Source organism: Mesoplodon mirus (assembly GCF_964341445.2).
Source record: "Mesoplodon mirus genome assembly, chromosome: 7".
Taxonomy (NCBI): Eukaryota; Metazoa; Chordata; class Mammalia; order Artiodactyla; family Ziphiidae; genus Mesoplodon; species Mesoplodon mirus.
In genome coordinates, this window is record NC_138983.1 from 65,283,167 (window position 1) to 65,308,980 (window position 25,814).

Below are 25,814 nucleotides of genomic sequence, written 5' to 3' on the forward strand. Positions count from 1 at the left end.
GACTTCAGCCAATGATTATAGTTTAGCCTTTTCCGTGCATTCAAAACATGCCTCTCAATGCTTAAGGTACAAACTTGGGTGGGGAAGTGGGGAGAGGGAATTAACCGTGATTGAAAAATTCTAATTTTGTGGCACTCCAGGAAAGAGTGTGTCCGAAAAAGCCAACCAGCATGAAATCATCATGCCATAAACATGGGGTTGAATTTAAATTGTTAACCTTCAAAAGGACGTTTTTCTTCCTTTTCTGAATCTGATTTATATGGTCACATGCCATGACCCAGAAAGCCCCTCTCTACCTTAGGGTGGTGGATTGTTTGGGGTTTTTTTGTTGTTGTTGTTTTTCATTTACATTAAGAAATTGGAATATCAGAACATGTAAGAGTTTTGTCATGGGAAAGAGAAGTTTTGTTCTCAAGTAGAAAGAACAGGACGGTCGGTGTGCGTGGGTCTGAGATCCCTGGGCAGGCTTGAGCCCTGGCCGCATGCAAAACCAGGCAAAATTTGTTTGTATCATCTCCTGTTCCCCTAACTCTCCTCTATATTCCTTTGAACAAGAAGAGCAAGTGGAAAGAGCAGGGGCACATGAAGCAATGATTACACCTCCTAAAACCCCACACCCCAAAGGTGGAAGAGGAAACTGTCCTTGGTCTACCTGGCTTGAACTCCAAGTTCATCATTCTTCCCAGTACACTACCCGCAAGTCACTGCTTAATAGGTGACAGATGTATAGTTGGAATAAACCAACATAATAAGAACCAAAAACGTATTGAGAAAAAAATGTATTGAGCATTTAGTATATAGTAGAAATTATGCTAAAATCTTTCTATATATTAAATCATTTAATGCTCACAACATCTGATTGAGTTGTTTACCATATTATCCTCATTTTAAGGATAAGTGGCCTGGAGCCCAGAGAGGTTCAGTAGCTTGCCCAAAGTCACACAGCAAGCAAATGGCTTTGTAAGATTTAAAACTAAGTAGTCTGACCCTAATGCTTGTGCTCTTAATACTTTGCTGTTTCACTGCTATGAGTATGGTTCCAGTTCCTGCCCTCTTTGAGAAAACCTATTCTAGGTCAATGGCAGGTGCAGCTTGGGTGGGTATCACAGGATGGACAGGAGAGAGCCCAACCTGACCTCCCCAAGCTGATGCCCTCAGCAACTTGGGCGGTGAAATGCCACATTGGGATGGTACCTGAGCTCTGCTCCTAAAACATGGTTGGGAATCCTGAATCTCTGAGTCCAATGTTCTTTCTCAACTGTAAGCAATAATGTGAGTTTATTTAAGGCAAGAAATAGTCCTTTATGCATCACTTATACCAGGCTTTATGCAAACACCAGTAAATCTATAAAGCAGAGGGGAAAAATAGGTGGTAATGTGGTAAAGGCCACCCATAGTTGGAGACTTAGTGCAGAATAAAATGCCAAGGAAGGAAGCTTTTGGGTTCTGCCACCAAGGGTGAGGAGAGAAGAGTCACACTGCTTTCTTTCTCCTTTTCCCGCAGGGCTCTTTCTGGAAGGCATGGTGAGTTGCATAAGAGTGTCCTCTGTTGCTGCTGACTGCCAATGGGGTCTAGTTAATTCTGCAGCAGCTGGGAAGAACAGGCACTCAGCTTGCTTCCTGCATGTGTGTCTGTGCCAACCTGGTGACAGGGCTGGTTGGTAGGGAGGGTCAGCGCACTGGTGGGAAGAGGAAAAGTAACCACAGCTGCAGTCCTCTTGCAAGTAACCAGACCACTGACCCTGGTGGGCTTCTGGATGGGTCCTGGGCACTTGCAGGGAAGTCTTGCTCTAAGCATATTGTGGAAGTAAAGCAAGAGGTGTACGTATGCGCTCGGGACTGTCCCCTCTCCCCACTCTGTCCAGCCCTTGTAGAAGGTGCATTTTTCCTCATCACACCTCCTACCTCTCTGGTTTCCCAGAACTTTGGGTGTGTTTATAAGGTCTGTGAATGTCCAAGATCACAATCACCATTCTGGCCATCTCAGATTTACTCATCAAGAGTAGGAGAGGCTGGGGGCTTCCCTGGTGGCGCAGTGGTTGAGAGTCCGCCTGCCGATGCAGGGGACACGGGTTCGTGCCCCGGTCCGGGAAGATCCCACATGCTGCGAAGCGGCTGGACCCGTGAGCCATGGCCGCTGAGCCTGCGCGTCCAGAGCCTGTGCTCCGCAACGGGAGAGGCCACAGCAGTGAGAGACCCGCGTACCTCAAAAAAAAAAAAAAAAAGTAGGAAAGGCAGCCCAGGACCATGAACCCTCCCAGCCCCGGTTCCTCTTGGAGATTTCTCATTCCCAGTCACAGAGCTCTGCACTATTTCACCTCTCAGATCAGAGGACCAGGGAGGGCTATAGCAAGGAAAATCCCTGCAGGGAGCATGGCTTCGCTATTTTCTATGATTCTGTATTTACTGTGGATAATATATTGAAATATTCTGATCATTCTAATAATAACTCAGATCAGGAGACTTCAGAGTTTACAGAGAATGTACTTTCTTGTCTTTCATCCTCATAACCCACCTAGGGGAGGTTCATGTTCAGTGGGCCTTTTTTCTATTATTATTTTTGGCCACGTTTTGGCATGCGGGATGCTAGTTCCCTGACCAGGAATCGAACCTGTGCCCTCCGCAATGGAAGCGCAGGGTGTTAACCACTGGCCTGCCAGGGATGTACCCAGTGGGCATTTTATGGAGGAGAAGAGTGAGGCTAAAAGGATTAAAGTGACCTGATCCCTCAAGAGGGGGACCTCCCCTTCTGTCCTGGGGCTCTGTAGCTCCCAATCCGCTTATCTGCCCTCTGCCAGGAAGCATGTCTTGGGCATGTTGGTTTTGAAAATTAGGGAGTGATTTGATATTTGGATGACATTCTGCTTCCAAAAAGCTTCAGAAACACTTTAGAATCATGACTAAATCATGATATCAAAGAATACAAATAGTAAAGAGAAATGACCAGTTCCAAGTCAGACTGCCTGCCAGAGCTCCTGAACCCCAGCTCAAAGAGGGCTGATGTCGAGGGTGGATACACACACACTTACAGATACCCACAGAGAGAGAAAAAGGCCCCTAAGATAAGAATCAACCCCAAATCTCTGCCCAAACCCAGTTTCCCAGCACAGTCTCATACCCCAAAGAATTCCCACCTGGAGCTGACCATGTGGCCTGTAGAGGCTCGTGGCTGGGACCTGGGTTGGCATCAGCTCTGGGCCCTACTTTACATTTTCCTCTTTTTTCAGAACGTGATGCCTTTGACACCTTGTTTGACCACGCACCAGACAAGCTGAACGTGGTGAAAAAGGTGGGAAAGTGGTGCCTGAGGCGGGGGGAGATGGGGGGAGGGAGGGGAGCGAGATGTAGAAAAACATTAGGAAAACCCACCCCCTGCAGTTTGCAAGCATCAGACCACCGCAAACACAGAGCTTTCCTGCTTGATGTCCGTTTTACCTGTCTTGTTTTCACTGGATGCCTTATCCAGTCCCTTTCTTCTCCCATTGGGATGACATCATCTCTTGGGGGTTTCTGAGGCTACGGTCCCGTGTCTCCACACCCACACTGAACCCCGCCATCCCTGCTCCTCACACAGACCTCCCTCTGTCTCCCTGGCACCGGTACCTGCACCTAGGGGGACTGGAAGGAGGGACCCAAGGCGGTCATTTCTCCTCTGGCCCCCTGGGCCCGCTAGGACACTCCACCTGTCCCTCTGCCCTCTTAGCACTCCCTGCTCCTTGCACAGTTCTGGACCTGGCTATTGGAATCGCACAGTGCGTGGGACTGCCAGTCCTGGGGGCCGTCCTTCCCTGTGGACTCAAGGAGTTTCGCAAGAGCCTTATAGGCTGCTCAGCCTCACTCCGCTCGGCACAGGGATCCCGGGCCCAGCGCTCTTGGCTGGGTCTCGTCCTGTGTCGTCATGGTTGAGTCACAGGGGCGGCCTCCAGGGTGAGAGTCTTCATCTCAATGTCTGGCTTGTGCTTTTCTTCTAGACGCTTATTACTTTCGTGAACAAGCACCTGAATAAATTGAACCTGGAGGTCACGGAACTGGAAACCCAGGTGGGTGACGGCCCCGTGTGCAGGGTGGGGGACAAGGCCCCGCTGGACAGCCACTGTTCCCAGTGCCCCAGCCACATTGCCAGGAGGGCTTGCCACCCTGATCCTGGAGCTTTTCCGGGGAAGGGAGAGGGGATTCTCTTCCACTCAGAGGCGTGAACTGCATGGAATTTCTCTGAATTCTTTCCAGTATTTTATTTTGAAAAGTTGCCAGAATATTGTCATGAATCCCCATGTACTCTTCACGCATATATACCAATTGTTAACATTTGGCCATATTTGGGTTTTTTTCTCTCTCGCCACCCCTAAATACCTCAGCATACATCTCTTAAGGACAAGTATATTCTCTTAGAGAATCACAATATAGTAATCAAATTCAGGCAGTTTTAACATCAATACGTTAATCTATTTAGGTTGAACCATAAGAAATCACTGATATTTGACTACTCTTGACCATGTCACATGGTTCAGAGAAATACAGTTGTCCTCATATTCTCACCTGATGCATTTAGTTGTCATGTCTCTTCAGTTTCTTTTTAATAGAGAACAAATTCTCAGCCTCTTTGCATTACATCGACATTTTTGAAGAGTGTGGGCCATTTAGTTCATAGAATGCCTCTGTTTTTCTCCCTCATGATTAGAACCAGGTTATGCATGTTCAGGAACAGTACCATGGAGGCAATGCTATGTTCTTCTCAGGCAATTTTTTTTTTAATATATATATTTTTTTAGCTGTGTTGGGTCTTCGTTGTGGTGCACGGGCTTCTCACTGCGTTGGCTTCTCTTGTCACGGAGCACAGGCTCTAGGCGCGTGGGCTTCAGTAGTTGTGGCTCACGGGCTCTAGAGCTCAGGCTCAGTGAGTGTGGCGCACGGGCTTAGTTGCTCCGCGGCATGTGGCATCTTCCCGGACCAGGGATCGAACCCGTGTCCCCTGCATTGGCAGGCGGATTCTTAACCACTGCACCACCAGGGAAGTCCCTTCTCAGGCACTTTTCTCCATCAGTTCTGTTCCTGGTGGTAGTAACTTTGACCACTTGGCTAAGTGGGCATCCCCCAGATTTCCCTACTGTAAAGCTCCTCCCCTCTACCCCCCGCTTTATAATTAATAACTAATCTTTATTAGGTATAATATTTATACCGTGTAATGTATCCTGTTTCCCAACCTCTTTTCATTCACAATGAACTGCTAAAGTGTGGTTTTCTTTTGAACACAGGGGCACCTCCTATTATTTTTAAAGGCAATGCCCAGGTCTGTGACTGAGATCTGCCTGGGCGTGTCTGGACTCTGGAGGCAGCTTCATATGCTCTTCAGGAGATAGAGAACGAGCTGTAGAAGCAATGATTCCTGGAGAGGGCTGGAATGAGCTCTCCCTTCCCCATGGGCAGGAAAGGGGTCTCTGCCGAGCATATCTGGTGTCTATCTGCGAGTTTTACCACCAAGTCATTGGAACCAGCAGTCAGGGGTGGGAGCAGTCTAGTCAGTGGTACTCACAGCTGTGACTAATCCTGACCCTAACCCAGGGTGCTCCCCTGAGTTGACAGATTAGTTTCTTTCATTCTCAACCCATTCTAGCTACAGCCAGCATTAGGCCTAGTTAACTAGTTCCATGGGCGGGCCGTGATTCTGACACGGTTGCTGGGGTCTATTTCCCATTGTCCACCCTGGGGTGGCCTGGGATGAGTCATGCTCAGGCCCTACCAGCCAGATGGATGGAAACAGGGAGGAAGCTGCTTCTAGGTCAAGTTCGTACTCCAGGTTGTTTGCCCATAACCAAGGTTGAGTCACAGGCCCACCAGTCAGTCACCCAGCAGAGCTCAGACACTGGGCCCAGCCCAGACAGAATACTAATTCCGTCTAGTATTTTTAAAGTTTCCTAAGATGATTCCAAGAACTTTGGCCTCTTGTGAACTCTAGTAACTGTTGTTTATACAAATATTTGATGGCCCTGCCTCCTTTGCAAGGTTCTAGAATATCAGATATGCACCTGACCTCTAACTTTGCTCAGGCCATTCTCCATACCCTGAACACCTACTCCTTTCAAATTTCCCTCATCCCACAGGCGCCCACTGTCTCTGCAAAGCCTGCCTCGATTGCCCAGCGCACACATACCTTCCGCTCTCTTGAGCAGAAGGCCTGCACCCCTCTGCTTGGCCTAGGCAGCTGTTGTTCCTCAGACCAGGTTCTCAGTTGATCTGGCCCCTTCTGTCCTTGATGGAGGGGACCAGCTCTAAGCCTCTTGCCATGGCCCTGAGCACACAGTTGTGCTTTGTCAGCAACAGCCAGTACATTGTGTCTGACTGCTTTGTTGTTTTCCCGGATAGAAATAGCAGTAGTTAGTATGTGTTAGGTGTTGCCTACACACCAAGCAGTGTTCTAGGCACCTTACACATATTTACTGGTTTAGGCAGCATGATAACCCTATGAATTAGATACTATACTATTATTGTCCCCATTTTACAGGTGAGAAAAATGAGGCACAGAGAAGCTCTGTAACTTGCTCAAGTCACTCAGTTCATAAGTGGTAGAGCTAGAGGCCAGCTCCAGAGCACACGTTCCTAACAGCTATACTATGCTGCCTCTCAAGCAGTAATAAGGCGAGGGTGAGAGGGGAGAATGCCCAGGCCGGTATGACACTAGATCCTTCCCTGTTCATAAAGCAGAGGTCGCCCTAGTAGCCTCATGCCGTTGTCCTTGGACATCCCCTTTCCCTCCTCCCTCTGCCCTCCCTAGCTAACTCCAGCTCATCCCTCATGTCTCCACCCAGGCAGCGCCCGCTCCAGAAGCCTTCCCTGTTGCCTTCAGTGGGATGAGTGACCTTTGTCAGTCTCATGCAGGCCAGCATGCTTCCCTCCATCAGAGCAGCGGCTGCATTTCCTCCACAACAGTCTCGCCACTGTACCATGAGCTCCTCCAGGGCAGGGGCCACACCTGACCCACCTCTGTGGTCCCTGTGCCAGATCAGGGCTTGGTTCATAGTCGGTGCTCAATAAATACTGGACCAATTGAGATCAGGACCATGGGCTTGTGGCTTCTGTGCTGGACCAGCCAGACATGGGGCAGGCCTGCTGCAGAGCACACCTTCCTGCCTTGGGCTACTGCCCCTCACCCGCTGCCAGCAGCCTGCCTGGGGATATAGCCTTTGCGGGGGTCAACACGGAAGCTGATGTGCCCCTGGAAGGGCCTGGGCTGGGGCGCTCAGGGGCCCAGTGCCTTCACCTGTCTCTCTCTCTCCAGTTTGCAGATGGGGTGTACCTGGTGCTGCTCATGGGGCTCCTGGAGGGCTACTTCGTGCCCCTGCACAGCTTCTTCCTGACCCCGGACAGCTTTGAACAGAAGGTTAGGGGAGGTGGCATCACGGGAGGCCCCAGCCCACATGCCCGACCCATCTGCCCACACCTCTGCTGGGGCCATCTGGGGAAAAGGCGGCGGCTTCCCCTCTGCCCAGAGTCTTCAGTGGTTGGATGGGGAGCTCATTGTGATGCACAGCTGAGCTGGGACGCAGCTACCTACAGGCCACTGAGCATCCTGAACAGCTTTCCCTCTCCTGCACCTTGGTCCCCTAGCTGTATGCTCCTGCCTGGGGCCACAGCCCAGCCTCATCTCTCCCCAGAGGTGACAGGGAAGGTGGCTGCAAGGCTGGTCAGACCTGAGGCCGGCACTCGGCCGATTTCTGATGCCTCTCACAGGCTGCCCCAGCCCACCTGCTAGACAAGGGGCATTTGGTCCCAAGCAGAAACCCTTCTCTGCCTCTTGAACATGTCTTGCTGTCTGATCCTTTCAACTGTGGGCACTTATGTCCCTGAGTTTACAGTCGTGGCAGTGACACAAGAACACAGTAAGACAGGGAGAGGATTTTAACTCCTCTGGGACTGCTTCACCAACAGCAGGCTGGGCCTGGCTCACACTCTGCATGGCCGGCCCAGTTTGGCAGCCTCATTTGTCCTTCAAAAAACGGCCTCATTTTAGCTCAGCCCCCGCCCCACTGGCTACAGTGCTGGTTCCTTCACTTTCCAGGGCAGGTCACAGGGAGCCCCAAGGGTCCAGGAATGAGTGTGCAGCACCTCATGCATTGCCTTTCTCTCTCCAGGTCTTGAACGTCTCCTTTGCCTTTGAGCTCATGCAAGATGGAGGATTGGAAAAGCCAAAACCACGGCCAGAAGGTACTTTGCTCTTCCCCGGGTTGGTGACAATATGGCAAGACCCTCGCCTGCACACAAGTTTTCAGGGCACAGAGCAAGGCTCATGTTTCATACCAGAGGGAAGCCTATCTTTTCTGAAGCCTTCTTTGCCATTTGCAGGGGAAGGTGGGACAGGGTGCAGCTGCTCAGTCCTGGGCATCCTTTGCTAGCTGCAGATCGCACAGCCTCAGGGAAAAAAAAACAAAGCCTGAAATCCCACACATGGGGTCATAGGGATAAGGGCCCATGCAGACATGTCACAGAGCGGAGGTGCTGCTGCAAGAACCGTCCTGGCCTGGTTTCCAGGTTCTTCTGTGCCTGGACAGGGTGCTGACCTGCCCAAGAACTATCTCCCAGGTAGGCAGGGGGAAGATGCAGGGGTCAACACAGGCAGCTCTACTCTGAGAATAATTCCCTTTTCTGCCCTTTGCTTGCTCCAACTCTGCCCAAGGACAAGGTTTGATTTGTCAGGTTTAGATTGCAAATGTTAAGGCTGAAAAAAAACAAAAGGAGCAAAATGCTCCAGCAGCCCTCCCATGCTTGTGCTTGAAGCAATGTGTGCATTTGTACGGGGAGATGGTAAGACTTGGGCTAAACTGGAAGGACCAGGTAGGGCTTTTGTATTTCTTTTTCTTTTTTCTTTTATATTGGAGTATAGTTGATTAACAATGTTGTGTTAGTTTCAGGTGTACAGCAAAGTGATTCTGTTATACATATACATGTATCTATTTTTTTTCAAATTCTTTTCCCATTTAGGTTATTACAGAATATTGAGCAGAGTTCCCTATGCTATACAGTAGGTCCTTGTTTGGTATCTATTTTAAATATAGCAGTGTGTACATGTCAATCCCAATCTCCCAATCTATCCCTTCCCTCCACCCTTCCCCTGGTAACCATAAGTTCATTCTCTAAGTCTGTGGGTCTGTTTCTGTTTTGTAAATAAGTTCATTTGTATAACTTTTTTTAGATTCCACACATAAGTGATATCGTATGATATTTGTCTTTGTCTGACTTACTTCACTTAGTATAGTCTCCAGGTCCATCCATGTTGCTGCAAATGGCATTATTTCATTCTTTTTAATGGCTGAGTAATATTCCATTGTATATATGTACCACATCTTCTTTATCCATTCATCTGTCGATGGACATTGAGGTTGCTTCCAGGTCTTGGCTATTGTAAACAGTGCTGCAGTGAACACTGGGGTACATGTATCCTTTCGAACCATGTTCTTCTCCAGATATATGCCCAGGAGTGGGATTGCTGGATCATATGGTAGCACTATTTTTAGTTTCTTAAGGAACCTCTGTTTCCTAAGGAACACTGTTCTCCATAGTGGCTGTACCAAGTTACATTCCCACCAACAGTGTAGGAGGGTTCCCTTTTCTCCACACCCTCTCCAGCATTTATTGTTTGTGGACTTTTTGATGATGGCCATTCTGACTGGTATGAGGTGATATCTCATTGTAGTTTTGATTTGCATTTCTCTAATAATTAGTGATGTTGAGCATCTTTTCATGTGCCTCTTGGCCATCTGTATATCTTCTTTGTAGAAATGTCTATTTAGTTCTTCTGCCCATGTTTTGATTGTGTTGTTTGTTTTTTTGATGTTGAACCACATGAGCTATTTGTAAATTTTAGAGATTAATCCCTTGTTGGTCACATCATTTGCAAATGTTTTCTCCCATTCTTTGTCTTTTCTTTGTCTTTTCGTTTTGTTTATGGTTTCTGTTTCTGTGCAAAAGCTTTTGAGTTTAATTAGGTCCCATTTGTTTATTTTTGTTTTTATTTCCATTACTCTAGGAAACAGATCAAAAAAGGCATTGCCGCGATTTATGTCAAAGAGCATTCTGCCTATATTTTCCTCTAAGAGTTTTATAATATCTGGTCTTAAATTTAGATCTTTAGTCCATTTGAGTTTATTTTTGTGTATGGTGTTAGGAATGTTCTAATTTCATTTTTTTACATGTAGCTGTCCAGTTTTCCCAGCATCATTTATTGAAGAGATTGTCTTTTCTCCATTGTATAGTCTTGCCTCCTTTGTCATAGATTAATTAACCATAGGTGCATGGGTTTATTTCTGGGCTTTCTATCCTGTTCCATTGATCTATATGTCTGTTTTTGTGCCAGTACCCCACTGTTTTGATGACTGTAGCTTTGTAGTATAGTCTGAAGTTAGAGAGCCTGATAAATACATCATGCCACTCCCTTCTGGCCTGCAGAGTTTCTGCCAAGAAATCAGCTGATAACCTTATGAGAGTTCCCTTGTACATTATTTGCTGCTTTTCCCTTATTGCTTTTAATATATTTTCTTTGTCTTTAACTTTTGTCAGTTTGATTACTATGTGTCTCAGTGTGTTCCTCCTTGGGTTTATCCTGCCTGGGACTCTGTGTGCTTCCTGGACTTGGGTTACTGTTTCCCCTCCCATGTTAGGGAAGTTTTCAGCTATTATCTCTTCAAATATTTTCTCAGGCCCTTTCTCTCTGTCTCTTCTCCTTCTGAGACCCCTATAATGTGAATGTTGCTGCATTTAAAGTTGTCCCAGAGGTCTCTTAGACTGTCCTCATTCCTTTTCACTCTTTTTTCTTTATTCTGTTCCATGGCAGTGATTTCCACCATTCTGTCTTCCAAGTCACTTATCTGTTCTTCTGCCTCAGTTATTCTGCTATTGATTCCTTCTAGTGTATTCTTTATTTCACTTACTGTATTGTTCAACTGTTTGTTTGTTCTTTAGCTCTTCTAGGTCTTTGTTAAACACTTCTTATATTGTCTCGATCTGTGCCACCATTCTTTTTCCAAGATCTTGGATCATCTTTACTATCATTACTCTGAATTCTTTTTCAGGTAGATTGTGTATCTCTACTTCACTAGTTATTCTTCTGGGGTTTTATCTTTTTCCTTCACCTGGGACATATCCCCTGCCCTCTCATTTTGTCTAACTTTTTGTGATTGCGATTCCTGTTCTGCAGGATGCAGGGCTGTATGTCTTGCTTCTGCTGCCTGCCCCCTGATGAATGAGGCTGTCTAAGAAGCTTCTGCAGGCTTCCTGGTGGGAAGGACTGGTACCTGCCCACTGGTGGGTGGAGCTGGATCTTGTCCCTCTGATGGGGAGGGCCGTGTCAGGGGGTGTGTTTATTGGGCAGCCGTCTACTCAGGAAGACTTTAAGCAGCCTGTCTGCTGATGGGTGGGGCTGTGTTCCCACCCTGTTGGTTGTTTGGCCTGAGTTGTCCCAGCACTGGAGCCTAGAGGCTGTTGGGTGGGGCCAGGTCTTGGTGAGAAAATGGTGTCCTCCAAGAGGGCTCACACCAATGAGTACTCCCCAGAACTGCCGCCACTAGTGTCCTTGTCCCCGCAGTAAGCCACAGCCATTCCCCACCTCTGCAGGAGACCCTCCAATACTAGCAGGTAAGTCTGGACCAGTCTCTTAATGTGGTCACTGCTTTTTACCCTGGTTCCTGGTGCACTCAAGACCCTGTGTGCACCCTCCAAGAGTGGAGTTTCTGTTTCTCCCAGTCCTGTGGAATTCCTGTGATCAAACCCTGCTGGCCTTCAAAGCTAGAGTCCCTGGGGGCTCCTCCTCCTATTGCCAGATCCTCAGGCTGGGGAGCCTGATGTGAGGCTCAGAACTTTCACTCCTGTAGGAGAATTTCTGTTATATAATTATTTTCCAGTTTGTGGGTCACCCACCCAGCATGTATGGGATTTCTTTTTATCATGATTACACCCCTCTTACCATCTCATTGTGGCTTCTTCTTTGTCTTTGGATGTAGGGTATCTTTTTTGGTACGTTGCAACATTTTTTTGTTGGTGGTTATTCAGCAGTTAGTTGTGATTTTGGTGTTTCCGTAAGAGGAGGTGAGCTCATGTCCTTCTACTCCTCCATCTTGTCTCCTCTCCCCCAGGGCTTTTGTATTTAGACATTAGGATAGAGGAGTAAGCATCCCAGACAGGATGGCCATGTGAGCAAATGTCCTGCCTGGGGAATGGGGAAGGGCTTAGCTTATGAGACAACCAAGCATGTGGCTAAGCCATGACAGACCTTGGTCCAGGCCCTACCCCTCCAGCCTTGGGCAACTTACTGGTCATATTTTTCATGTCTAGAAAAGTGGAAATCCTAGGGACATGCACATTATATGATTAAATGTGATGATGTCTGATGCACAGCACCTGACACCTAATAATGAGTATATAGCAGTTACCTATTTGGCTGGAATATTAAGAGTATGAATTGAATAATAGCTGATTACAGTGAAGCAAGTCCTGGAGGGACTTGATGCCAAGACAGCAAGTTTGGACTTGATTCTGTAGGCAGTAGGAGTCATGGAAGTTTCTTGAGCAGGTGAGTGATGTAATCAGAGCTCTATTCCAGAGAGATGACTTGGAAGGCAGTGTGAAGAACAGATATTTAGATGTGGGGCACCATCAGCAGTACTGGGGAACCTAGGAGGAAAAACAAGCTTGGGAGGGGACATAAGAGTGTGAGCTTTGGAAACCTCGAGGTTGACACCTAGGCATTGGCACAAGCGGAACTCGAGTTCGAGTAGAAGATCAGGGCTGTGGTTATATCACTGCAAGTCTCCCACTTGTTCCATTGTCTCTTGGTGTATAACAGGAAAGCATGTAGAGAAAAGAGAAGGGTTAGGGACAATATCTTGTGGGAATGCCTTTACTCATGAAGCTGGTGAAGAAAGCAGGAAGACTGGAGGAGAGAGGTCAATTGTGAAGACATTGGTTGGTCCCTGTCTCATGACTCTTTCCAGACCTCAGTAACTATCAGCTCTGGTCAACAAAAGCCAATCCCTTAGTGTCATTTATCATCACCTTGTTCTAAGCACCTGGTCACTGCCAGAGGAGGACCTCTAGCAAGGCTGCTGTCCCTCACGGGGTTGTCTCCCTGCAAGGCCACTGTAGCCATCCTAATGCCTTTAGAAGTAGACCCTGAGTGTCCTGTGGCCAGCTGATAAGCACCCTGTTTCTGGGTAGGAGAGACATAGCAGGATAGTCCGGCCAGCATTTCTGTGTCTGTTTTCTTGAACTGCTTAATGTGAAACTTTCTGGTTACAGATTGGAAGTACTTCTTCTGATACTTCAGTTTTCAAGCATTTATTTCCCTTAAGATAGTTTTCCCAATATCAATTAATTTATAGGGATATTTCAGTATACAGATGACATTTCTTGTGTAAATATTAAACTGCTTAATATGAAATTTCCTGACCAATATGAATGGAAAAACACATCTGTTTTATTTGCTATTATACTGGGCACCATGCCCATGCTGAAAATTTCCAGTGCATAAAGGAGAATTGAAATGGTATTTTGTGAGACCATACTTGGTGAGAGGTATACCCCAGCATTCTTGTTTCTCTGCTTCTAACTGGGAGGTGAAATTCAGTAGTAAATGCTGCAGACTTTCAAAAGGGGCTAATCTGGGTAATTCTTTGAGGGTGTTTCAACATCAAACTGGATGTGGTAGAGGCATTTTTCATGGCAAATGTTTTTGAGGTCAGGAAAATGCATCCTCTGCCATGCTGTTTGATACTCAAAGCTCTGTTATACCTTGAAATCCCCTGGAAACTTTAGGTTTCCATCTCAGATGACTTTTGCTGCCCAGGCTTCATAACCTTCTAGTACCCCAATTAGTGTAAGCCAAGTGTTAGCAGCAAGTTCATGGCCAGTGGAGCAGTTGACATATTGGCATGAAGCTGGTGGCTTTCTATTTAGGGTATCATACCATGTGTCTTCAAATGCGTATGCCTACCCTGTTATCATCATTCAAGTAGACTCATCATTGAGTATGGTTAAGACCCCAGCACAACAGACAGGTGGGGACTAGAAGAAACTTACTACAAGGCAGGAATGAAGTCTGCATGTAAGACAGCCAGCAGGCTGATGGAATAGCTAAAATACAAGGAGTCAAATAGCTGGGACCAAGCTACTTAAAACAATGCTGAAAATCCAGGCAGGTGAAGGCAGCTTAGTTGTAGATGATCAATACTATTTGTGGAATGATTTGGTCAGTGGCTGGAAATATGGGAAATGGTTCAACTTCCCTTCCCCATTCCCTTAGGGATAGTGTACAGACCAGTGGCAAAAATTTTAAACTCTTGATAATATCAAGTATTAACAAGGACGTACAAAAACTGCTGTTTCTGTTTGTCCTTATCAATACATTTAATATTTGTAATACCACTGTCGTATTAAATGCAGAATGATGGCCTGCCCCAAAATGTCCACATCCTAATCCCTGGGACCTGTTAATAACTTACATGGTAAAAGGGACTTTACAGATGTGATTAAGTTGAGGATCTTGAGCTGGAGAGATTACCTTGGGTCATCTGGGTGGTTCCAGTGTAATCACAAGAGAAGAGGGAAGCAGAAGATTCATCAGAATGATGTAGCATGAGAAAGATTCAACCAGCCTTTGATGGCTTTGAAGATGAAAGGGGGCCATGAGCCAAAGAATGCTGGTAGCCCCTAGAAGGTAGAAAAAGCAAGAAAACAGATTCTCCCCTAGTGTCTCCAGAAGTGAACACAACCCTGCTGGTACCTTGATTTTATCCCAGTGAGACACATTTTGGACTCTGACCTTTAGAACTATAAGATAATAAATTTGGATTGTTTTAAGCCACTAAATTTGTGGTAATATGTTAAAGCAGCAATAGAAAACTAATACACCCTATGACCAGCAATTCCACTCATAAGTATGCGTGTCCATATACTAGGACCCTAGTCCAAAAATATCCATGATAGACTAAACTGGAGAGTGCATCCCCAGGGAACAAGCTAAATAAATTGGAGTATATTCATACCATGGATTATTACACAATGGCAACAATAAGAAAGAATGAACTGAGAAATCGCATGAGAGACTTCTAGTTACTGTAGCATGAAGAGGTCAGTGATTATCCTCTGCAAAAAAAGCAAGTGTAAAACTGGACAAAATGATCATAGACAGGCATTTCAAGGCACTGAATATTTACCAGAAGTAGATAACAGATTGAGAAGCATTCTTGAAAAATGACAGAATATACTAGAATAATTATAGCTCAATAAAACTAAATTATACCTCAATGAAATTGTTTAAAAAGGATGAATCCTATAAACATAATTTTGAGTAAAATAAAATCACAAAATAATATGCATAGTATAAGTATTTATATAAAGTGTAAAAATAGACAAAACTACAGTCTGCTGTTTAAAGGTGCATATGTTGCTGGTGAAACTATGAAGAAGAGCAAGGAGGTGATCACGATAAAAGTGAGGATTATGGTTATGTTTGAAGGGTGAGAGAGGGTTGTGACCTGAATGCAGAGAGGAAGGGGGTGCTTCTAGGGTACTGACAATGTTCGTACCTGAGACATGGGTGGTGGTTACGTGAGGGTTCCCTTAAAAGTATTTAAAACTGAACATATATATGTTGAATGTACTTTTCTGGATGCTTGTCATATAAAAAAATTTTAATATGTAAAGAATATGGCAAAGTCACCAGATAGGGTAGCAGGCCACCACGAAAATGACCAATACCAAAGGATGGATTCTGTCTCAGTGGGGAATAGGGAGTAAACAGGAGAGCGAGGCAGAGACTGAGGATGAGCTACATCCATTGGAGGTGGGATGGAGGCTGGAACATGATGGACATCTTGGGGGCTGGGCTTACCCTGAGTAGGCAGCCTGTGGCCACCCAACTTATTCCAGCCCCCACCAGCTGGTGGCACTGAGCCACCAGGTTTCTTCCCACCTTGGTCAGGGAACTCAAAGATGGGGGTGGAGAGACTTCAGAGAAGGGAGGGGCCTCAGACTGGGCTGAGACAGGCTGGGGTAGCCCAAATGGGTCCATGGAGGGCATGGCCACGTCCCCTTGTGTAAAGCCTGGGTTTCTGCATTAGCAGAGTTCCTCTCCCTCCTAGACTTCTGCATCTTTTAAAGAACGACAAACTCATTTCAGATGGTCCTCTGATGGATGGGAATTGTCACTAATGCCACTGAGTGAGAGGAGCAAACCTAGAGCCCTTTCCCCTTGACCAGAGGCCATTTTCTCCTCAGAGTGGTCTTGGGTCTGATTTGTCTCATCGTTGGCCCCAGCCAGCCAGACAGCCTCTGCTCTGGCTGTCTATCCAGGTGCCCTACCATCCTGACTGCATGCTCCCAGAAAGGGACTCTGGGCCAGCACAGAGAAGTGATCAGAGCAGTGCTAACTTGCTAATCACCTAATTTATTAGCCCAGAGTTTTAAAGAGGCTCTATATTGCAGGGAGTCACAGATCATTCCCAGGAATCCAAAGATCTTCTCCTAGCTGAGATGGCCTACCCACTGGCCTACCTGGAGCTACCTGTGTGGCTGTTGGTTTTCTTGAAAAGAACAGACAATAAGCAGTGTCTCTGACTGTAGTCCCCCCCACTTCACCAGGCCCACCTCATGGTGATCACCTGTAGGAAGAAGCAACTCAGATTTGCCAAGGAGCAGGGTTTAATCTTTGTGAATGGTACCCCCCTGGAGTTGTGCAGTGCATAGATTTAACAGCTATACATAACAGCTCTGCTACTAGGCAAAGATGGGAAAGTAGGAAGGAAACTACCATTTAGGGAGCCCGTCATATGTTCCAGGTGTTTTTCATAAAACCCAATTTTACCAGTGAGAAAACTGATTCTGAGACATTAAATGACTTTACGCCTTTAACCCATTGTAGTGAAGATGGACTTCAAACTTCAGTGGGCATTAAAATTAAAACAGAGGAGGCATATCAAGATGGCAGAGTAGAAGGATTCAGAGCTCACCTCTGCCCCATGAACGCCAAAACTACATCTACATGTGGAGTAATTTTCACTGAAAATTAACTGGAGATTGGCAGAAAGACTCTTGTACAACCAACACTGTGAGAAAGACCCACACAGAATTGGGTAGGAAGGGAAGAGAAGTAATCAGGGACCTGTGCCCCTGGGAGGGGACTCAGAAGAGGAGGGGGATTACATGGACAGAGATCTCCCTGGGGAGGGAGGAGTTTGAGCCACATATTGAGCACGCCAGCCCTGAGGTCTAACACCAGGTAGATGAGTTCCCTTAGGTTTGACAATCAGTGGGACTAATAGGAGGGCTGTAAGAAACCTAGACTCTTCTCATGAAGAGCACACACACACACTTGCTAGCTCCCAAAACAAGCGGAGGAAGCAGACTGAAACTGCTTGGGACTCTGACCGGTTTCCCACAACGGCCCCAGCCTGAGCAGAGTACCCACTCCAGCCCCACTTGCTCCACGATACTGTTCCACACTAAGGCAAGGGCTGCTGTGGCCAAGGGGAGTGCTCAGTTGTGAGGGATGGAGCTGGCTTAGACATAGAACAGCATCTGAAAGGGGCAGGAGAACCCATTACTGGTGCTTATGGAGGCAGCGCATTAGAAGCAGTCTGAAACCCTAGCTAGGGCTGGAACTGCCATGGCCCACACGCAGACCCACTCTGAGTGCCCAATCCAGCTCTGCTCTGCTCTGAGATGAGGGTGCCAGTGATGGGAGGGGGAGAGCCCACACTTAGGGGGAACAGAGCTAGTTCAGACCCTACCCTCAGGGCTTCTGCTTCAGCAACTTGGGACCCAACCTTGCTCCAAATAGGGTGATATCAGCCACTGAGCAGAGCAGAAGGCCCAGCTCACACCTAGCTCTGGATCTAGCCCCTTCATCTCCAGCCCCACCTCCTACCAATGTGATACCTGCCAGAACACCATGGGGGAAGCTGTGACTCATGCTCATGTCAGATCCAGCTCTCCCACCGAAGCTGCTGGGCACATGCAGACTGTATAGGGTCACTCCCATACAAGGACACCCATTCAAGACCAGAGTAGGTAACTGTTTTACCTAATCTCATAGAGGCAGAGAAAGTTAAGCAAAAGGAGAAGATAGAGGAATTTGTTTCAATTGAAAGAACAAGAGAAAACCCCTGAAAAACAACGGATGAAATGAAAATAATTTATCAGATAAAGAGTTCAAAGCATTAGTAATAAGAATGCTAAATGGATTACTGAAAAAAATAGATTAATACAGTGAGAATTTCAATAAAGAACTAGAAAATATTAAAAAGTACCAGTCAGAACTGAAGAATACAATAAATGAAAAAGATGCTAGAAGGAATTAACAGCAGACTAGGTAATACAGAAGAACGTATAAGTGATCTGCAAGATAGAATAATGGAAATCACCCAGTCATAACAGCAAGAATAAAAAGAAATTTTAAAAAATAAGAAAACTTTAAGGGACCTTTGGGACATCAAGCATGAAAAAAAAAATCAGATTATGGGGGGGTCCCATATGGAGAAGAGGGAGAAAAGTGTCCAAAATGTATTTGATGAAATTATGGCCGAAAAATTCCTGAACCTGAAGAAGAAAACAGATATCCAGGTACAGGAAGCACAGAGGGTTCCAAACAAGATGAACCCAAACAGACCCACACCAAGACATATCATAATTAAAATGGCAAAAGTTAAAGAGAGAATTCTAAAGGCAGCAAGAAAGAAAAGAGAGTAATATATATCAGGGAACACCCATAAGGCTATCAGCTGATTTTTCTGCAGAAATTTTGCAGGCCAAAAGGGAGTGGTATGCTGTATTTAAAGTGCTGAAAGGGAAAAACCTGCAACCCAGGATACTCTACCCAGCAAAATTATCATTTAGAATTGAAGGAGAGATACAGAACTTCTCAGGCAAGCAAAACTAAAGAGTTCATCAATACTAATATGACCCTAAAAGAAAGAGTCTTCTCTAAGTGGAAAATAGAAGGCTAATACAAGAAGTATCTATAGGAAAGGAAAAATCCCACTAGTAAAGCAAATATATAGTAAAGGATGAGGATCAACCAATTAAATAAGCTAACATGAAGATTAAAAAACAAAAAAAAATTGTAAAATCAATTTTAACTGCAACAAACAGTGAAGGAATACACATGAAGATGTAAAATAGGACATCAAAAACACAAAACGTTGGGGAGGGGAGTAAAAAAATGTAGATCTTTTAGAATGTGTTTGAACTTTGACTGTCAGTTACACATAGTTATAGGTCAACATATATGAACCCCATAGTAACCACAAATCAAAAACCTACAATAGATACACAAAAGCTAGAGAGTAAGGAACACAAGCATACCACTGAAGAAAATCATCAAACCAAAAGGGAAGAAACTAAAAGAAGAAAAAAGCAGAGAAGAACTACAGAAACAGCCAGAAAACAAGTAACAAAATGGCAGTAAGTACATACCTATCAGTAATCACTTTAAATGTCAATAGACTAAATGCTCCAATCAAGACATAGGGCAGGGCTTCCCTGGTGGTGCAGTGGTTAAGAATCCGCCTGCCAATGCAGGGGACATGGGTTCGAGCCCTGGTCCAGGAAGATCCCACATGCCATGGAGCAACAAGGCCCATGCACCACAACTACTGAGCCTGCTCACTAGAGCCCGCAAGCCACAACTACTGAGCCCACGTGCTACAACTACTGAAGCCCACACGCCTAGAGCCCATACTCCACAACAAGAGAAGCCACTGCAGTGAGAAGCCTGCGCACCCCAACGAAGAGTAGACCCTGCTCGCCACAGCTAGAGAAAACCCACACACAGCAACAAAGACCCAACGCAGCCATAAAAGAAGGGAGGAAGGAAGGAAGGAAGGAGGGAGGGAGGGAGGGGGAGAGGGGGAGAGGGGAAGAGAGAGAGAGGGAGAGAGAAAGAAAGAGAAAGAAAGAAAGAAAGAAAAGACAGAGCAGAAAGGAGCAATTAAGATAGTGGAGTAGCAGGATGTGAAGCTCACTTCTTGCCACAAATATATCAAAAGTACATCTACATGTGGAATGATTCTCACAGAATATCTACCAAATGCTGGCAGAAGACCTCTGACCTCTGAAAGGGCAAGAAAATCTCCATGTAACCAGGTAGAACAAAAGAAAAAAGAAAGAGAAAAGAAGAAAGTGAGAAAGGAATCCGAATGGGACCTGCACTCCTGGGAGGGAGCTCTGAAAGAGCAAAGCTTCCCGCACCCTGCAAAGTCCCCTCACCAGTAGGGACATCAGCCAGGACAGAGCTTCAGAGCCTTGGAAGAGAACGCAAGAACCAGTTTGCAGCAGAAAGAATGCAGAGACCTGCACAGATGGTCAGTGCCATGCTCTCCTCTCCCCAGTGCACCTGCCAGGGCAAGCGTGGGCTGGGTGCAGAAGCTCGGGCTTCGGAGATCAGACCTGGGGAGAGTATTGGGATGGGCTGCATGGAAACAGCCTGAAGGGGCTGGAGTCTGGTGCAACCACGCCTGAGGGTGTATGCAGAGGAAGTCTGGGCCACCTTAGAGGCAAGGAGCCATTGTGCGGGTGGCATGCAAGGGAAGGGGCGGGACCCACCATTACACTCTTTTTCCCTGCATGTGCTCTCAGGTGGCAGGACACTGCCTACAGGAGCTACAGGAGCAGTCACAAGCTGCCACTGCTGCTGCCCCGTTTCAGGAGCAGTTGTGAACTGCTTCCATTCCCATCACATGCTCTCGGAATGTGCATGAGCCACCACCGCTGCTGAGAGCCCCATGACTGGGCACCAGCTGCTGCATCTACACACTCCCTATTAAGGGGATAATGGCCAGCACATACTGAGGAAAGAGGTGACAGGCATCCATGTTAAAAACAGCCCTTGCACCAAAAATACTAAACCCACATAAGGTACACAGGGGCACTTCCACATATAAACAGCCCTCCAAGACCTCAATAGATAATTGTTTCTCCTAAATTCACAGAATAAGTATAAGTAAAATGAAGAAGCAGAGGAACCACTCCCAGTTAAAAGACCAAGAGAATTCCCCTGAAAGAATAAACAATGAAACAGATCCCTTCAGCCTAATAGACACCAATTTTGAAAAGGAGATGAAGAAAATACTGAAGGAATTAGGAAAGGCTATCAACAGAAATGCAAAGTACTGCAGAAAGGAACTAGAAACTGTAAAGAGGAACCAAGAAAAATTAGAAAACTCATTTGCCGAGACAAAAACTGGACTAAAGGCAATGAATAGCAGAAAAAATAATTCAGAAGAACAAATAAGTGACCTGGAAGATAGAATAATGAAAATCACACAGGACAGCAGACAGAAAGACCAATTTAAAAAAAAATGAAAGCAATATAAGAGACCTATGGGATAATATAAAGTATGCCAATCTATGCATAATAGGGATTGTAGAAGGGGAAGAAAGAGAAAAGGGGGTTGAAAGTGTATTTGAGGATATTATGGCTGAAAACTTCCCAAACCTAAAGAAGGAAACATATCCAGGTACAGGAAGCACAGAGGGTCCCAAACAAGGTAAAGCCAAACAGACCTACACTGAAACATATTATAATAAAAATGGCAAAAGTTAAAAAGAGGGTTCTAAAGGCAGCAAGAAAAACACGGAGTTCATTACAAGTGAACATAAGGCTATCAGCTGACTTCTCTACAGAAACGTTGCAGGCTAGAAGGGAGTGGAAAAAATATATTCAAAGTCCAGAAAGGGAAAAATCTGCAACCTAGGATACTCTACCCAGCAAAATTATCATTTAGAATAGAAGGAGAGATAAAGAATTTCTCAGGGGCTTCCCTGGTGGCGCAGTGGTTGAGAGTCCGCCTGCCGATGCAGGGGACACGGGTTCATGCCCCGGTCCAAGAAGATCCCACATGCCATGGAGCAGCTGGGCCCGTGAGCCATGGCCGCTGAGCCTGCGCATCTGGAGCCTGTGCTCCACAATGGGAGAGGCCACAACAGTGAGAGGCCCGCGTACCGCCAAAAAAAAAAAAAAAAAAAGAATTTCTCAGAAAAGCAAAACTAAAAGAATACAGCAATACTAAACCTATCCTAAAGGAAATATTAAAAGGTCTCCTATAAATAGAAAAGAAGAATATATAGGAAAGAGAAAATCACAATTGGAAAACAAATCACCTAATAAATAAGCGAGTACAAAGATTTTTTTTAAAAATCAAAAAATTTCTGTGAAAGTGATGATAACCACAATGAACAGCAAAAGGATGAACATGAAGATGTAAATGAGGACATCAAAATCATGAAATGTGGGGGAGGAAGAACATGTAGCTTTTTATTTCATTTCCTAGAATGTGTTTGAGCCTATATGGCTACCAGTCTAAGATGAATAGATACAGGATGGGGTTAACATATTTCAAAAACAGGCTAACCACAAATCAAAAACATACAATAGATTCATGAAAAAAAATTTGAAAAGAGAACATAAGTATAATACAAAAGAAAATCATCAAACCACAAAAAGAAAAGAAAGGGACAAAGAAGAAATATAAAATCAATGGGAAAAAGTGTTAAAATGGCAATAAATAGATATCTATCAATAATTACCTTAAATGTCAATGGACACAATGCTCCAATCAAAACACACAGAGCAGCAGAGTGGATTTTTAAAAAAAGAGCCTACAATATGCTGCCTACAAGAGACCCACTTTAGGGCAAAGGATATACATAGATTGAAAGTGAGGGGATAGAAAAAGATATTTCAAGCAAACGGGAATGAAAAAACAGAGGTTACAATTCTCATATCAGACAAAACAGACTTTAAAACATAGGCCATAAAGAAAGATAAAGGACACTGTATGATGATAAAAGGATCAATACAGGAAGAGGATTGTACACTTGTCAACATACATGCACCTAATATAGGAGCACCCAAATACATAAAACAAATACTAACAGACATAAAGAGAGAAAATGACAGTAATATAATAATAGTAGGAGACTTTAACACCCCATTCACATCAATGGACAGATCTTCTAGACAGAAAATTAATAAGGTAACAGATCTTAAATGATACAGTAGAACAGTTATACATAATTGATATTTTCAGGGCATTACATCAGAATACACATTCTTTTCAAGTGCACATGGAACATTCTCTAGGATTGACTACATACTAGGGTACAAAACAAGCCTCAACAAATTTAAGAGTATAGAAATTATCTCAGACATCTTTTCTGACTACACCAGCATGAAACTAGAAATCAACCACAGAAAAAGAAATGAGAAAAAAATGATTACATGGAAATTAAACAACATACTACTAAAAAACCACTGGATCAACGATGAAATCAAAAAGGAAATTTAAAAATACCTTGAGACAAATGACAGTGAAAACACACCATACAAAATCTTTGGGGTGCAGCAAGAGCAGTTCTCAGAGGAAAGTTCATAGCAACACATGCCTCTCTCAGAAAACAAGAAAAATCAAGTAAGCAACCTAACCTACACTTAAAAGAATTAGAAAAAAAGAACAAACAAAACCTAAAGTCAGCAGAAGGAAATAAAGATCAGAGATGAAATAAATAAAATAGAGATTAAGAAAACAATAGACATTCTCTGACATAAATCGCAGCAGGATTTTTTTTGATCCACCTCGTAGAGTAATGAAAATTAAAACAAAGATAAACAAATGGGACCTAATTAAACTTAAAAGGTTTTGTACAGCAAAGGAAACCATAAACACAAAAAGACAACCCACAGAATGGGAGAAAATATTTGCAAAGGAAGCAACTGACAAGGGATTAATCTCCAAAATATACAAACAGCTCAAGCAGCTCAATATCCAAAAACACCAAAAAACCCAATCAAAACATGGGCAGAAGATCTAAATAGACGTTTCTCCAAAGAAGACATACAGATGGCCAAAAAGCACATGAAAAGATGCTCAACATCACTAATTATTAGAGAAATGCCAATCAAAACTACAATGAGGTATCACCTCACAGTGGTCAGAATGACCATCATCAAAAAAATCTACAAATAGTAAATGCTAGATAGGATGTGGAGAAAAGGGAACCCTCCTACACTGTTGGTGAGAATGTAATTGGTACAACTATTATGGAGAACAGTATGGAGGTTCCTTAAAAAACTAAAAATAGAACTACCATATGATCCTGCAATCCCACTCCTGGACATATACCCAGATAAAACCATAATTCAAAAAGATACATGCACCCCTATGTTCATTGCAGCACAATTTACAATAGCCAGGACATGGAAGCAACCTAAATGTCCATCGACAGAGGAATGGATAAAGAAGATGTGGTGTGTATGTGTATATATATACATATATATATATATATATATATATATATATGTATGTATATATATACACACACAATGGAATATTACTCAGCCATAAAAAATAATGAAAGAATGTCATTTGCAGCAATATGGATGGACCTAGAGATTTTCATACTGAGTGAAGTAAGTCAGACAGAGAAAAACAAATATCATATATTGCTTATATGTGGAATCTAAAAAAATGTTACAAATGAACCTATTTACAACACAGAAATAGAGTCACAGATGTAGAAAACAAAGTTATGGTTACCAGGGGGGAAAAGGAGGGGAGGGATAAACTGGCAGATTGGAATTGACATATACACACTACTATATATAAAGTAGATAACTAAAAGACCTACTGTATAGCATGGGGAATTCTTCTCAATACTCTGTAATGACCTACGTGGGAAAAGAATTTTAGAAAGAGTGGATATATGTATACATATAACTGACTCACTTTGCTGTACAGCAGAAACTAACACAACATTGCAAATCAACTATACTCCAAGAAAAATTAAATTTTAAAAAACAATAGGAAAAAATCAATAAAACCAAGCGCTGGTTCTTTGAAAGGGTAAACAAGATTGACAAACCTCTAGCCAGGCTCACCAAGAAGAAAAGAGAGAGAACCAAAATAAACAAAATAAGAAATGAAAAAGGAGACACAACAACCCATACCACAGAAATACAGAAAACCATAAGAGAATACTATGAACAATTATATGCCAACAAATTTAACAACATAGAAGAAATGGACAAGTTTCTAGAAACATACAGCCCACCAAAATTGAATCAAGAAGAAACAGATAATTTGAACAGACTGATCACTAGAGATGAAGTAGAATCTGTAATTTTAAAACTCCCCACAAACAAAAGTCCAGGACCAGATGACTTCACAGGAGAATTCTACCAAACATACAAAGAAGAACTTTTACCGATCCTTCTCAAACTCTTCCAAAAAATTGAAGAGGAGGGAACACTCCCAAAGACATTCTATAAAGCCACGATCATCCTGATACCAAAACCAGCAAAGTCCTAGACAGCCAGAGCCATCAGATGAGAAAAAGAAATAAAAGGTATCCAAATTGGAAGGGAAAAGGTAAAATTGTCATTATATGCAGATGTCATGATTCTGTATAGAGAAAACCCTAAAGACTCCACAAAAAAACTACTAGAACTGATAAATGAATTCAGCAATGTAGCAGGATACAAGATTAACAAGATTCTTTTTTTTATAGTTTCCTTTGCTGTGCAAAAGCTTGTAAGTTTGATTAGGTCCCATTTATTTATTTTGTACATATGTACAATGGAATACTATTCAGCCATTAAAAAAGAACGAAATAATGCCATTTGCAGCAACATGGATACAACTTGTGATTATCATACTAAGTGAAGTAAGTCAGAAAGAGAAAGAAATACCATATGATATCACTTATATGTGGAATCTAAAATATGACACAAATGAACCTATCTACAAAACATAAACAGACTCACAGACATAGAGAAC

General features: G+C 44.1%; 1 protein-coding gene across 2 annotated transcripts in view; it reads left to right on the forward strand.

Annotated features, from left to right (window-relative positions):
• Window positions 1–25,814, forward strand: part of PARVA (parvin alpha) — a 188,507-nt gene that overhangs the window by 152,742 nt on the left and 9,951 nt on the right. For both annotated transcript variants that reach the window (XM_082629278.1, XM_082629279.1), the window contains 5 exons: window positions 1,505–1,524; window positions 3,228–3,289; window positions 3,972–4,040; window positions 7,274–7,375; window positions 8,127–8,199. In XM_082629278.1, coding sequence (XP_082485404.1) covers window positions 1,505–1,524; window positions 3,228–3,289; window positions 3,972–4,040; window positions 7,274–7,375; window positions 8,127–8,199 — 326 coding nt within the window. The remainder of the gene's footprint in view (window positions 1–1,504; window positions 1,525–3,227; window positions 3,290–3,971; window positions 4,041–7,273; window positions 7,376–8,126; window positions 8,200–25,814) is intronic.